Genomic DNA, 15,139 nt, shown 5'->3' with positions numbered 1-15,139 from the left:
TGTTAACTGTGTTAATGGTGCCTACGATTACGTACTGTCGACAAAAGAACGTCTAAACCGATGGAAAATTTTTATAAGAGTTTGAGCCAAATTTTTGAGGACCTGCCTGGAAGCAAGATCTCGACAGACTGAGAAAATGCTCCGGAGAATGGCAGTTTCGCAGCTAATTTTATACATTTAGAATCAAAGGAGAAAAATGTGAGTAAGGTTACAGGAAACCCATTGGTGGGAGATTAAGGAGGCGGGAGAAAGCAAAGCTGGACGTCTCTGGGATTGGGTGAAAAGCAGATGGAGAGACAGGCACTTCTTCTACGTGGATGGGGACGGGAGAGTTAACATTTAACGCTCCCGGCACACGGAGGTGGTGTGCGGGGGACGAGATGGCAGTGAGGACCTCCCTGGTCTCATGCTCCGGGGGGCTCGTGCTCTGCTGCGAGCAACAGCTGTACTTTCTAGAGGTCTGGAAAAGACAGTTACTCTGGCAATTCGAAGGTGTGTTATCCTGGATTTATGAGAACAATGGACAGGGTTTACTGAAGGTCAAGATCGACCTGTGCTAAGGAAGCTGTCGCCATGGACGTGACTACCCGCCATGACCTGCCCAGCTAGGAATTTGTGATCAGACCATCCCGTGTGGTTACTGTTGGTCGCTGAGCTGGTCAGGCTGCCATGTGGCTCTGCTGAGCTCGTCAGGTTAGCTCCATAGCCCCTTTTCCATTCACAGCAGTGAGTGCTCCTGGAGCACCTCGCCCTGTGCTAAGAGCTTCCACACTCGCCTCACTGACTCCTCAGGACAGCCCATAATGATGATCCCCGTATTGTCCCCATTTCGTAGATAAGATGTCAGAATTTTCTCATGATTAACCACATCAGAGCAAGCAGGTGGCAAAATCAGGATTCCTACTCAGATCTGTCTGCCCTGGATATAACTGCTTCGATGCAGAAACCAAGGTCTAGTGTGGGCACCCTTGCCCTAGTCTTCCCAGACACCTGGTGGCTCTGCCCAGGCCTTCCCACAGCCAGGGTCCTCTGACCCCAAGTCTGTGGCTGTTTTCGCCCACTGTGGCCTGCCTTGGCCTCAGCCCCACCCCAAGCCGCCCACTCCTGGTCCTCCTCCAGTCTGTGTCCTTTGGCCACTCTGGCTTCTAGCACCATGGGGGAAGGCACCCAGACTTCCCAGCAAATAAACACGCCCACGGATTTCCAAATATACAGAGATAAGTGTTCTGAACCGCCTCACTTGGGGCTGGCTGTAAGTCCAAACATCCCACCTGGCTTCTGCTCCTCTTGGGGTCAGGTTCCAGGTCCCGAGTCCTCACTGGAAGAGCATATGTCCTTCGCTGTGTGGTGGAGGGGAAACATGCACCATTGTCCCCATCATCACCGACGGTGGCGGCGGCAGCAGCAGCAGCAGCTCACCGCCACATCCCGGTTTGGATACGTTTCCCACTCTTCACATTTTATGAAACAATTGTGAACAACGTTTCCCCAAACATCTTGGACAACAGCGTCTTCGTCATCAGACAGAAGCCCCTGTGAGTCGTCTAACAGGACTATCACCAGTACCTTGCACCCCCACACTCACATCCAGGGGGTATAGAGCTGTTCGGTGTGTTAGCGAGCTCCATACAGTCACCACTTGCTGAGAGGATTGCTTTTCAAAAACTCGTGATTATGGAGAATTTTGAACATATGCAAAATATTCACTCAGTCTCCACCACCCAGACCCTACTACCCAGTGTTTATCACCCAGTCTCCATCCCCCAGTCTCCGCCATCCAGTGTTTATCATCCTGTCTCCAAAGCCCAGTCTCCACCGCCTGGTCTCCATCACCCAATGTTTATCACTCAGTGTTTATTACCCAGTCTCTATCACCCGGTCTCCACAATCCAGTGTTTATCACCCAGTCTCCACCACCTAGTGTTTATTATCCAGTCTCTGCCGCCCAGTCTTCATCATCCAGTCTCCCCGTCTAGTGTTTATCACCCAGTCTCCACCGCCCAGTCTCCACCACCCCATCTTCATCACCCAGTCTCCACCGCCCAGCTACAGCAGTTGTCAGCTCAGGGCTGATCTTGCTGCATCCATGTCTTCATCCATTTCCTTCACCTTCAAAGCAAATCCTGGATATTGTATTTTTTTCATCCGAACAAGGTAAGAATAATTTAAAAGATGAGGAGCCTTTTATTAATATAGCTATAATGTCATTTTCACCGCTAGAAAAGGAATTGTTCTATAATATCATCAGATATCGAGTCAATGTTGCAAATCCTTAATTTTTTCGTAAATTGAGTTAGTATCCAAATAAGGTTAATACATTGTAATTGGTCAACATGTCAGATTTCTTTAGTCTAGAATTTCCTCCCTGCTCTCTTTTCTTCTTTGCGATTTATTTGTTGGGGGAAAAAAAAAAAAGCTTAGCCATTTGTCCTGCAGGAATCACCATAGTCTGAATTTTGCTGTTTGCAGCTCCATGGTGTAGTTTCAAATGTTTCTCCATCCCCAGGGGTTCTCATAAATTGGGAGTTGGCTCTAGGAGCTTAAGAAGATTGAGGTTCGACTGCTTTTGGAAAGACTATTTCATAGGTGGTACTGTTTCTCCCGTCAGGAGACGTATACTGTCTGATCGCCTCTCCTTTTGTGATGTTATCGTACTGATTTTTTTAAATTCTAATTTTGAAAAAACTTCAAACCTATAGAAAGTTGCAAGGATTATACAATGAACTCCCACATATCCCTCATCTTGATTTACCAATTTTTGTCACATTTGCTTTATTATTCACACTCTTTTATACAATATAATATATATTAAGCATTTGAGAAGAGGTTGCAAACATCGAGCCTCTTCATCCTGAAATACTTCAGCTTGCATCTCCTGAGAACTCTCTTCCATAACCATCTAAAAGAAAAACATTCTATTTCACAATACTTCTGATACCAAATATATGAGTTTTTCCTTCATATTAAACAATTCTCCAACTCCCCAGACACCAACAAGGTGTCCTACAATTCAACTCTGACACTGGCTACCCAGAGTTGGCACAAACGGTGCAGGTGAAGGGCTCAGCCTCACACGACTGCCCCCACTGCAGGTGCCAATCGTAAGTTGCAGTTTGCCACCTGTGCTTCTGTCCAACTGGCTCTAAATCAAGTGTTCCAAGACCCCTTCTTAAGTTCTGTGGTTTGCTAGAAAGTCTCATAGAACTCAAGGAAATACTTAGGTTTACTGGTTTATTATAAAGGGTATAATAAACGATACATATGGACAACCACATGGAAGCAATGCATAGGACAAAGTATGTAGAAAGGGTTTCTCAGGTGAAGTGCCACCCCAGGTCTTTTCAGCCCTGTCCCTTGTCTACCTGTCTGTCCTCGGTTTTCTGAAGTCTCACTTTTTCCTGAAAAAACTGAGTTATGCCCGGGTCTCTGAACGTCCCAGCTTTGCACGTGCTGTTCCCTCTGCCTGGCACACCCTTCCCTACTCTTCTCCTGGGGTGACCCATGCTCAGCTCTGCTGTCCACTCCTTAGGAAGCCTTCTCTGATGCCCACCACCCTTCTCTGGGCACATGTGCTCCCCTGAGCCAGTTCCTGGGGTGCTGGTTCATTAGCATGGCAGTCACTGCAGTGGACTTGGGAGGGGCTGTGCGCATCATCCATCCTCTCTCAAATCCTCACCCAAGCTGGCCTCTGAGAGCCTCGCTAAGAGTCGGTTGAATTGACTGCTGCTGCCTGGAGCTCAGAGAAGGGAGCGTGGCCCGGTGCGGGGTTGGACAGGGAGGGTGCAGTGAGTGGGGGGAGGAGAAGGCCTTCCGCCTGCCCATTCCCACGCTGGCACTAAAGGAGAGACCACCCCCGGGAAGGCCCCAGGGCAGCCTTGTGGTCTGCGGTTCCGCCCACTTTCCTGGAGCCTGATGCCCACGGCCCTGCCAAGGCCCAGCCTGGCCAGGGTGAGCTGAGGACACGCTGAGCTCCGAGTGCCAAGCTTTCTGAGGCTCTCACTGAGTGGCACTTCCGTGGGCTGGCCCAAGGCTCAGCACATGTGTGCCTTGGCCCATCTTGTCTCCAAGATGCCTCCGGCCAGGTGCTATTTCCCATGGGAGGCTGCTGAGGCTAAGAGAGGGTACCTCAACCCTGTGAAGAGGGACTGTTATTATTTTTATTGAACAGATAGGGAAACCAAGGCACAGAGAGGTTAAGCGACTTGCCCAAGGTCACCTAACTAGTAAGTCGTGGAGCCAGGGTTCTAACTCAGGCATTTGGCCACGGAGCTTTTACACGCTTCGCTCTCTAGCCTGATGATGAGGGTGATGAGGACGAGTGCCAAAACGGTGACCCCTCTCAGGACACAGCAGGCCACTGTTTGCTGAGTTTTTGTACACTCGGTACATCATCTGCCTTTCAGCCCAGGGAAGACACAAAGATCACAATCTGCATTTTACAGAAGACAAAATTAAGACCAGGGGGAAGGTAAGGACTTGCCCAAGGTCACTCAGCACGTTAGCTGCAGGGCAGGGCTTGGGCCTCAGTTTTGACACAAGGCCTGGGTCCCCGTTGGCCCCTCTGACCATCTGGACACACTGAGTTTGATGTATGTCTGAGGAAAGGGGCTTTGGGCACCCAGGGTGGGTGGAGAGTTCTAGGCTGGGAGGCAGGCACTCTGGGAGAGAGGCCCAGTTTTGCCTCTGGCTTGCTGTGGGAGCCTCAGTTTCCTCATCTGTAAAATTAATGGCCCGGATCTGTTGGTCTCTGAGGGCCCTTCCAGCGTGAACCACAGCTTTGTCTGCCCACCTCATTAGTGCAGCCGAGTGGCCCCATTTCCCCTGCAGGATATTTTTTTCCACCTACTGGTGGCTTCCTCCCTCCCATCTGGTGTGGCCCCAGGAAGCTGGGGAAGGTGTCTAGCCAAGCCCAGAGTGTCACACCGGTTCAGGGTTTGGGCCTCCCACTTAACCTGCCTCACCACGAGACCCGGTGAGCACTTACTCTATCCTGCTTCTTAGTGGAGCAGTCAGTCATCTGTCTATCTGTCTATCTCTCTTTCTAGCAGGAGTGTGAGCTCCTTGAGGGCAGAGGTCACATGGAGAGGTCAGAGCTTGACGAGTAGTGAGCTCCCTAGTTCTGGAAACCAGTGTCGGGGGTGTGTGTGGCAGGGATGTTGGGCAGGGGACAGAGTGGAGCTGGGGGGCGGGGTTGAATGTCCCCAGGCCCCTCCCCCTCCCGAATCTGAGCCCCGTGGCCTGTGAGAGGACCGGGAGGCTCTGCGCTCTGCGGGCAACCAAAATAGAACAAAGAGGCATGAAACCGACTCAGCGAGGATGTCTCTCTTTGAGATATTTGGGCAGATACTGGCCTGAGGGTGGGTAAACTCAGAGATCCCAGGGTTTCTGCATGGATGGGGTCCCTTCTCTGCATGAGCCACATTGGTCACCCACACTGGGGAGGCCTCCGTGGGGAGTCACATCCCCCCCACATCACAATGATGTCGGTGGAGTCCTCTGAGGTTGGCTTGCTTGCTGGCCGGGGGGATGGCCCATCTGGAAGCAGGTTTACAGCTGCCCCTTCTCACCTCGTCTGAAAGCAGCCCTGGCTGTGGCTCTGGCCCAGCTCAGTGTGATCCCCATGCCCCAAAAGCTGGCAAGGCAAGGTTTTCCTCTCTCGTGAACAGATGAGGAAACCGATGTTCCAAGGGTGTGAGCGTGTAGGTGGCAGTCACAGAGCCTGGCCTGAGGCTCAGCGTCCTTCTTAGTGGCCCTGCCATGCCTGAGACAAAGTCTTCACATGCAGACGAAACTAGGACACACAAGGCCTGGAGAAAGCATGTTTGGGAAGGCAGGGATGCCAGAAGGGGGATCATTCACAGCAAATATGTCTGGAGCCTGAGCCAGGGCCATCTGCCATGTCTTAGACCATTGAAATGGCTACACTTCCCAGATGCAGATCCCATACCAGGGTGCTTGCAGCTGCCCCCTCATCTTTGACCTTGGGTCTGCTTGAACTGGAAGAGCCCCAGGGACTTCTCACAAGTGTCAGTGTCTCTCAAAGAGCTCGGGCCCTTTGGAGTTAGACCTTTCCCTCTGTGTGAGCCCCTCACCCTCTTTAAGCCTCCGAATGAGCCCCCTGCCTCAGGGGGCACAGCACAGAAGCAAGATGCTGCTGAGAGCCAGGTCTTCTGAAGCTGGCTGGAGTCAGCACAGGGTGAGGTGGCGTTTCCTCTGGGGAGTGAGGCCCAGAGAAGTGGCAGGAAAGACTCAGCCTCCTAGGGATTGAGGGTGCGGTGGGGGGGGACCTGCCCTCAGGCTCCTGCCCTAGCATTCTGGGAAGCTCTGGGCCCCGCCAGCCCCACGGGAGCTGGAAGAGGCTTGGAAGTGAGTTCGTCACTAGGCAGATTGTTCACTTCAGCTCAGCAAATTTTATTCCTGTGTTCAGTGCTGGGAACTGGGTGGGGGTGTGGCCGGAGCTGCCAGAGACAATAATCCCTCCCCCCTCTGGGCCTCAGTTTCCTCCTCTGTCACACGGAGAGGAAAGGCTTCTCCTACTTCCTTCATCGGGGTACTGTAAGGATCAAAGCGACAATATCAGGGCCGAGACTTTAAGTCACAGAGCGCCCTCACCGAGAAATACCCGCACTCGGTGTTTGCCATCAGGGGGCTCGCAACTGTGAAGGAGGCCCATGGCCCACCCACCACTGGCCGCTGGCTGGAAAGAAGGGCGGGTGGGGCATGGCTTGGCAGCCAGGTGTGTGGGAGAGCCTTTCAGCCACAGGTCTGGCTTCACAGAGCTTGGTTCTGGAAATTTATAACTGGCCTCGTGTGGGACCAGGGGCATCGACACCCTCACTTCTGGGCACACTTCTAAGACCCTCATACATGTCACCCTCCAGGGGGACCCCCATGCCTGGGAGACAGAATCCTCCAGGAGGCAGAGCTGAGCCTCCTTCTTCTCAGTCATTTTGGGGTCTTTGCTGTGAGCATGCTTAGAGTAGAGGACCAGAGCAGAGGGGCAATGTCAGGGCCCTTGAGTGACCTAGTGGCAGAGGCCACATAAGGAAGGCCGGAGCCGTCACATAGAGGAGGCCACTCCATCCACAGTCCAGAAGAGCCACGAGGAGATAGGTCAGCAGACATGGCAGTCTCATCCAAGTACAGCAGGGGCCACCACCGCTTCCAGCATCCTTAGCTAGTGGTGCCCAGAGGGGATTGCGGGGAGGCTGGCAGGCTCAGGGTCACGCTGGGGAAGATGGCGACAAAGCTCTCCCACCTTCTCCTCACCTGCTGGGAAACAGGAAGCGGGGAAACCAGGACCCAGGTCCCCCAGTTGAGTGGTGTGCTTCAGGTGTTGTTCCACCTACAGCCACGAGGTGGTGGTAGACCCCAGAGACAGAAACATGCTCACTGGGGACTCTTCCCTGGAGGAAAGAGGCAGGGGCCAGGAGCTGGCAGCTCCCACTTAGCAGGGCCAGATTCCTCCCTTTCCCTGGGCAGGAGAACACGAGACAGAACCCTGGGAAAGCTGTACTGGCTGACTTTGCCTCCAGGAAAATCCACCCATCCAACACACTGCCAAATTAATCATCTTAAAACAGCTCTGACCATGACACCCGCCTGCTCTAAAGCCTTCCAGGACTCTCCAGTGCCTACAGGATAAATCCTGAATGACTTCCAGGCCCTCTGGAATACGGTTCCTGGCTCTCTCTCTCTCCTGCCTCATCTCCAGACAACTCTGTTGTTTTCTTGGTCCTTGGCCCTGTACATTTTTCCCTTGAGCCTTTTCTGCCCTGGGTCCTTCTTGAAATCTCCACCCTCCCTCTGTAGCATCCATCCATCCATCCATCCATCCATCCATCCATCCATCCATCCAACAAACCTGTTGATATTGCCTCAGCCACCGCCGGCTTCCTTCTTGCTGAGCTCGGACCAGCTGCTCCGTGTCTCCCAGGCCCCCCAGCCACTGCTCCTGACTGGGGGAGTCCAGCCCTTCCGGGCCTCTATCTGAGGCCCTGGCCTTCTCACGCCCCTGTCTAAGGCTCAGTGCCCGGCGCAGTCGGCCCTCCAGGGGCTTCCCCCAGGGCTCCTGGAGCTTGCCATAGGAGGGCCGTGGTCCACGCAAGGACTGGCTGTGCAGCCCTGTCCCCATGGTTCTAGAGGCGGCAGGCGCAGGACTTCTCCAGGCCTTTGGCAAGTCACTGGCCTTTGGGATGGCTTGGCACCTCCTACTCATCTGACAGGAACTCACTTGGGGACAAAGGTTGGCGCTGAGGTGGCCACCATAAATCAAAGGGCAGGCCACATGGGCCAAGCATCCCTGAGTCACCCTTACCACCATCTCTCCACCTTCTAGAGCAAAAGAGGCAGAACTCTTCCTTCCCTCACCTGCCGCCTCCTCCAGGCAGCCTTCCCTGATCACCCCGCCTTGGCCTCCCTGGAACTCCTGCAGCCCTGGCTGTCCAATTCGTTCTGTTGACACTGAGAACAGATGGCTCAACAGCAAAACAGGTGAACTTTGAGAAACAGGATAGCTCCAACCTAAAATAATCAAATTCACAGAGACAGAAAGTAGCATGGAGGTTGCCAGGGGTTGTGGGGAATGGGGAGTTTTTTTAATTATTATAGAGCCTCAGTTTTGCAAGATGAAAAAGTTCTAGAGATTGGTTTCACAGCAATGTGAATGCATGTAACATTGCCAAATTATACATAAAAATGGCTAAGATGGTAAATTTTATGTGTTGGTATATTTTACTATGATTAGAAAATTTTAAAAAAGAAACAGGACAGCTCTAGGCTGGGAGTCAAGAGACTTGGATTTTTTCCAGGCCTAACCCCTAATTTTCCAGCACAGAACAGGGTTAAAAGCTCAGGTTCCGAGGATGAACTGCCTCTGGGTAAACTGTGGCTTCCTCACTGCAGCTGTGCGACCTTGGGCACATTCTCTCCATTTCCTCTTCTGTAACAGGAACAAAAAACTCAGGTAATTGTTGTGAGGGGGTATAGATGTAGATTTGAACTAAAACCATCTCCTTCTTTATGTCCTTTCATGCTGTGACCTTTGACCAACCTCACTGTCCAGCAAGCATATCAAAGCCTTCTAGTTAATGATGATCTGTCGTCCTTAAAAAGTAACCTTAAACACTTTTGTTAGTAATGGCCAGGATGACCATCAAACTGGTGACAATATTGACTACCAGGAGGTAAGTAAAGCCCCTGGCGCTGCTACATTCTTTGTCCTTTTGTTTTGTCAATCGATAGCACCTGAATTGTATCATAAAAACGGTACAGTAAGAAGAGTCTTTAGTGGAGAATAATTTATGCAAAACTTTCTTTCTGCTCTAGCTCGATCTTCTTGTAAGTAAATTACCATCTAATAAAGTCTTATATTCTATGGAATTGCCTATTTTATCTTTTGATCTGAAGATACCTGCTCCTTATGGTGGTCATTATACCATTGCCCCACGGTTGGACCAGAAGATTAGACGAGATAACGCTTTGCTAGCACAGGGCTTGGTGCATAGCTGGCGATCAAAAAGTGACTTGGTGGTATTTATTGTCTCAGGCAAATCTCTTCTCCTCTCAGTCAGTCTTGTCATCTGTAGAATGGGTCGTTGTGAAAATAAAATGATATCATGAATAATGGGGCCTCAAAAAGTGAGACTACCAGCAGCAGCCCTTTCCCCTAAGGTCCTTGGGCTCGGCCAGCAGGTCCTCAGAACCATAGAATTTGACGGCTGAAACGGACCTCACACATCTTTTCGTTTTAACCACTGTGTTCTGAGCATTTTTTACTGCTTCCTCCATGTATTTCATTTCAATCTCATGGTAGTCCTATGAGGTGGGCACTGTTATCCCTCTGTTATAGACCAGGAAAGTAAGCGCCTGGCCAGAGAGCGTGCCCAGTAAGTGGCAGGACTGGGACTCCCGCCCGGGGCAGCCTGGCTTCAGAGCCCACATTTCAGTCACTCCGTTCTCCTGCCCGTGTAGGTGGCAGAAGCAGGACCGGAAGCCAGGTATCCTGCCTCCTCTGTGTTTGGGCTGCTGCACAAGGCGCCCCTATCTGGGGTGGGGGAAGTGCCTGCTATGACTCTTGGCCCATCCCAGACTTCTCTCTGGACCTGGCCTTGCTCTTTCCTCTCTTAGTTCCCAGTCCTTCCATGGGTGAAGTGGTTCTTAATATCCGCTGGGCTCAGTTCCTAGCCGGAGGAGCTAAGGCAGGGCCAGCACAGCCGTCTGCCCCAGCCTGTCCCAAAGGTGGACTGTGATCCGTACCCGTGCCTCTTCACTCTAACCCTGACACCTCTAAAGGCCAAGCCACAGGCCACCCCTGACCCTAGTTAAAAAGCAATAAAACCATTACACGACCTTCAACACGCTCACTCCAGCAGAGTCGACTCAAATCCCGGCTCTCACCAAGGTCTGAGCCAGGAAGAGCCTGCTGACTCACACACTTCTGAGATGCCTTGGGGTGAATCACTAGCTCTTGCGTCAAGCATGTAACTGCCAAATACCCTCTTGCCAAGTGTGTAATTTTACGACAATTTCCCAGATCCGGGGAGGGAAGAAAATGTGTTCTCTTGCTTCCCTTCCCACTGCCTGCCTGCCTGCTTCACCTGGCAAGCTTTTACTCACCTTTCCAGACCCTGCTCCGTGAAGCCTCTCCTGGAAGCCTGCCGGACCCCTCAGCTCGAGTTAGAGAGGCAGCTCCCTCTCCAGTTCCCCCAATACTCACAGTAGCAGCGATCACACGCTGGGTGTCCCTTAAAGGCTAGGACAATGTATTTTTCATGTTTGTTTCCCCAGGACATGACAATAGATACTTAGTCTTAAATAATGGAGACTATTATCTATTGCTGTACAACAAATCACCCCACCATTTAGTGGCTTAAAGCAACACTCACATCCGACCTCACAGTTTCCAGGGGTCAGAAATCCAGGCATGACTTAGCTGGCCTCTGGCTCAGGGTTGCTTGCAGGCTCCAGGGAGGAGACTTCAGTTATCTCAAAGTCCAGCTGCGGGTGGATCTGCCTCCAAGGTCACTCCAGTGGTTGTTGGCAGGACTCGGTTCCTTGGAGGTTGTTGCACTGAGGGCCCCGGTTTCTTTTGGGTTGTTGACTGTTGCCACGTGAGCCCCTCCCAAGAGCAGCTCATAGCATGGCAGCTGGCTTCACTTAGAGCCAGCGAGTTAGAGGGCGGGAGGTGGCGGGCAGGCAGAGGCCAGAGTCTCTAGGAAACTTAATCTCAGAAGTGACCTCCCATCGCTTTTGCCACATTCCGTTCCTTCAAGGCGAGTCACCAGGTCCAGCTGGCATTCAACAGAGGGGATCCCATGAGGGCATGAACACCTGGAGGCGGGACTGGTGGGGGTCATCGTGGAGGCCGCTCGCCTATGAGACCTGGGTTCCAAACCCATCATACTGCCTGAGTCGAAAGACTTACAATCTCACACGATAGCCGTGTGCCTTGAGCGAGTGGCTTAACTTCATGTGCCTACAGTTTCTCAACTATAAAATGGGGGTAATACATAAATTCTAAGATGGTCAAGATGGAAAGGCAGCATTATTTTATACACAGTTAAGAAAGAATACCCACTGCCCATTCATTGGAAGACGCAGTGTCATTTTAGAGGGGTTAAAATGTGAGAAAAATAAATGTGTGCCTTAAAATGAATGAAACACACAGTATCCCTTTCCTAAGGTGGTTCTGAGACATATGGCCGGTGCCATTTAAGGCTGTAGTGACCCTTAGATCTATGGGAGGCTGCAAACTGGGGCAGGCTGCCTAGATATACCTTCTTATTAGTGAGTCATTGAAATTAATCCACATCTACATGCTTCATGTTAAGACCTTGTTTGGATGATGCCTAGGAGTGAGGCCCAGGGGAGCTGAGTAGACTCTCCATCCCCAGAAAAGGAGGAATTCTCACTTACATAAAGGAAGTTGCCTTAAAACAGACATCGGTGCTGAGGGTGCACAGCAGAGAATGGGAAACCACATCTGGCTTGGGGGTGGGAGAATCCGGGTAGCCTCCCTGGAGAGAGCGGTGTTGGAGATCAGCCTCAAGGGCAGGAAGAACAGGTATGGTAGAATGAGGGTAGGATCCTGTGGGTAACTAGAGACTGGGAACACACAGGGTTGCCCTTGGGTAGGGGAAGAATCTGGAAAGACAGACTGAAGCCCACTCTCTGGGGGTTCCAGAGCCAGGAAGAGGAATTGACTAAATTTGGGAGTCAATAGGGGTGGGGTGTGCCCTCTGCTCTAGGTGCCTTACCTCTATGATTGCATTTCGCCCTCATGCCACTCAGGAGCTTAGCCCCATTTTTCAGATGATTTAACAGAAGCTCAGAGAAGTGAAGCAACTTGCCAAAGGACACGCAGTGAGTAGTGTGCCTTGAATCCAGCCCGGCCGAGTCAGGCCAGCAAATGGTCCTCAACAAATGTGTGTTCCACCCACCGTGGGTAGGGCCTGGGTCTTCACATTCCCTACAGGTTGATCACACAGAACTATAAATCTAATGGTTAAAACTACTAGAATTAAGTTGTTTGTGTATGTTCGAGCTGATAGTTCTATCTCTTTGCCTGAGTAGCTCTTCTAATACAGTATAATTTAGGGGAACTAGTTCAGAGCTAGACTCCTGGCCAGCTCTCCATAGGCTGGTCTCAGCCTATCTATCCAGCCTCATCTTCTCCTGCATCCTCCTAGGAATTCAGCCAAGTTTTCCAAGATCCCAAGAATTTGTTGGGACTTATGATAGATAGATAGATAGATAGATAGATAGATAGATAGATAGATAAAAAAGATTCCTGGGCCCCACCCCAGACTTACTGAATTAGAATTGATAGGAGTTGGGAGTCTAGGAATTTGTTTTGTTTTTAAAGAGCCCCAGAGGGAACTCTAGATACTAACTTCTCTAGGCCTCTCAAAGGGTCTCAATATTGACCCACATTAGAACCATTTGAAGAGCTTCTAAAGTGAGCAATGCAATGCAGGGGATCCCATTCTTCAGAAATGGTGATTCTAAGATCTCTGAGTCGGTAGTTACTATGCATAAGAACCAAGCGCTCAGGAACCTGTGCTTCTCACTAGCACTCGGACCAAAGAGATTCTGTCACTAGTGGTACAGAAGCCCACACTGAGAAGTGCTTTTTCTAGCCATGTGAGACCTCTCCACCCCCAGGCTTTTGCCCAGGCAGGTTCCTCTGTCTGGGATGGAATACCCCTTTCGACTTTGTCCTCCTAGGGAACTCAGCCTAGAGGTAGAGGAGGCCTGGATGGAGAGGTGTCTTGGTTCCTAATTTAACATGAACTAGATAATTTGTGTGCCTGAGCTAACTTTTTAAAATACTTCCTTATTCAAAGAAGTTAGCTTCTTTGTTCAGATCCCCACCTGGTGGTGTTGACGTGGGAGCCACCTGAACCTGTGTGGAGCCAGCCACCTGTCCACTGCTCCAGACCCAGTTCACGGGGACCAGCCAGGACTGACCCAACACGTCATAGCCCTTGTGGCACGGCCAGTTCTCGAGCAGTTCTGAGGGACACAGGGACCCATGTCATACCAGTACACAGCAGAGGAGAGAAAACACAGGCAGGAAGTGTTTAAGTCACAATGTAGGCACTCGCTAGAAGACTAATAGGGACAAGTAAATAACAGACTTAATGTCTATAAAATCTAAGTTCTTTTATGAGGAAATTTGGCCAAGAGAGGGAGGGGACCTGCCCAAGGTCACACAGCTTTAACTCTTGCCTGCTTAAAGTTGTGAGGTAGAAGAATCCTCGGACTTGAACATCTAACAGAATATGAGGTCTATGGCATGATGGTAGGAGCTGTGTGTTCTTCACCACTGTGTCCGGGCATAGCAGCAGGCCCATAGCAGGTGTGCAAGAGGTGTTTGTTAATCAAATGAATATGTGAATCTGGAGAATTGGGATTTTAATCCTTTTTCTGCTACTAAAATAGCTATGTTGGACTGACCAAGGTTGGAGTTCAGCCAGATAGGTGGAAGGAAGGACAAGGAGTTGGAGAGACAAACAGCAGACACAACATAGTCAGAGAAGAGCATGGAGTTGCAATATCTCCCCATGCTCAATAAGAAATTTTTAGTTAACAAGATGTTCTCATAGTCTTTGATCCTCCCAGCTGTCTGGAAGCAGGTTATTTTTTTCTCCGTGTCCTTATTACCATCTGATGTGCAGTATATTTTGTTTATCATCTGTCGTCTCTCATTGGAAGGCAGAGATTTTGGTTTGTTTTGGTCACTCCCCTATCCCCTGGTTGGCACAGAGCCCAGCTTATGAAACTTTCCATTCAACCAAGCTTTCGAAACCCTCTAGGTCCCGAGTGGCCTCAACTTGTAGAGTAGGAAACTGAGGCTCAGAGAGGTAAGGCTGCTTTGTCCAAGGTCACATAGAGGCAGACTCCTGCCCATCGCCCCCTTCCCCCCAGCTGTTAAAGGACACAATCACGTAAACCGTGTGGCACAAGCGCCATCTCCTTCATCCTGCCCTTCGCAAACCCTTTTCCTCCAACCTCTTCTTCATCCATTTGCAAGTATTTTTGTGCAGCCCGGATCCTTGAGGCCAGGGGCGATCTGTTATGCTTGCGGCTTTGGGAGACACGTGCTACTCGGGTGAATGAATCGCACGTCCCCACCCCCGCCGACAACCAATCATAGCATATCGGAGCCCGGCCACTTCCGCCTATTGCGGGCAGTGGCTGCGGCCCTGCGGCCCACGTGGGGCTCTGTAGACAAGGGAGGAGGCGGTGGTGCGCCAGGGGCGGGCTCTTCTGGCCTTGCCACCAATCCAGGGGCCCGCCGGGAACGCGAGGGGCGGGGCTGACGTGAGGCGCCAAGGCTTAAACGTGATGGGCAGACCGGCGTGGGGAGGAGTCCTGAGCGGGGGAGTGGTGAGTGACGGAGGCTATTGTCCAATAACAGGAGGGGTTGGGCTGACTGAACCAATAGGAAGTCTTAAGGCGGGGCCGGGACTGCAGCAAGTTTGGTTGCGCGGAGACCGCAGCTGTTCCCTGTCAGTAGAGGTAGCGTCGGTAGAGGCGGTGGCGACGACTGGCGGCGGCGGCGAGGAGGTGAGTACCCGTGGCGCTGCGCACTTTCCTCTTCACTCGGCGGGTCGGAGCAGGTGGGCGTGCGCCG

At 51.4% G+C, this 15,139-nt stretch overlaps 2 protein-coding genes across 15 annotated transcripts in view; one reads left to right on the top strand and one right to left on the bottom strand.

Annotated features, from left to right (window-relative positions):
• Positions 1 to 6,400: 6,400 nt before the first annotated feature.
• Positions 6,401 to 11,169, bottom strand: CUNH11orf86 (chromosome unknown C11orf86 homolog). Of its 7 annotated transcripts, none has more exons than XM_011368985.2 (2): positions 7,865 to 11,169; positions 6,401 to 7,269 (listed from the first exon to the last, which is right to left on the bottom strand). In XM_011368985.2, the coding sequence occupies exons 1-2, from the start codon at positions 8,558 to 8,560 to the stop codon at positions 7,174 to 7,176; spliced, it is 792 nt and encodes a 263-aa protein (XP_011367287.2). In that variant the 5' UTR covers positions 8,561 to 11,169; the 3' UTR covers positions 6,401 to 7,173. The 7 variants fall into 7 exon arrangements, with proteins under 7 accessions (XP_011367287.2, XP_023391621.1, XP_023391620.1 ...); XM_023535853.1 differs by having other exon boundaries at positions 6,401 to 8,941; positions 9,413 to 11,169; XM_023535852.1 differs by having other exon boundaries at positions 6,401 to 9,581; positions 10,351 to 11,169.
• Positions 11,170 to 14,993: 3,824 nt separating this feature from the next.
• PC (pyruvate carboxylase) overlaps positions 14,994 to 15,139 on the top strand; it is a 97,976-nt gene continuing 97,830 nt past the window's right edge. For 4 of the 8 annotated variants that reach the window (XM_023535732.1, XM_011368945.2, XM_023535729.1 and 1 more), the window contains exon 1: positions 15,008 to 15,072. The gene's annotated coding sequence lies outside the window, so the exon portion shown is untranslated. Of the gene's footprint in view, positions 15,073 to 15,139 lie in introns of all 8 variants that reach the window. The other 4 variants (XM_023535733.1, XM_023535727.1, XM_023535730.1 and 1 more) reach the window with 3 other exon arrangements.

This window comes from Pteropus vampyrus, unplaced genomic scaffold (genome assembly GCF_000151845.1).
Source record: "Pteropus vampyrus isolate Shadow unplaced genomic scaffold, Pvam_2.0 Scaffold144, whole genome shotgun sequence".
NCBI lineage: Eukaryota > Metazoa > Chordata > Mammalia > Chiroptera > Pteropodidae > Pteropus > Pteropus vampyrus.
This window is presented reverse-complemented; position numbering and strand designations above follow the sequence as displayed.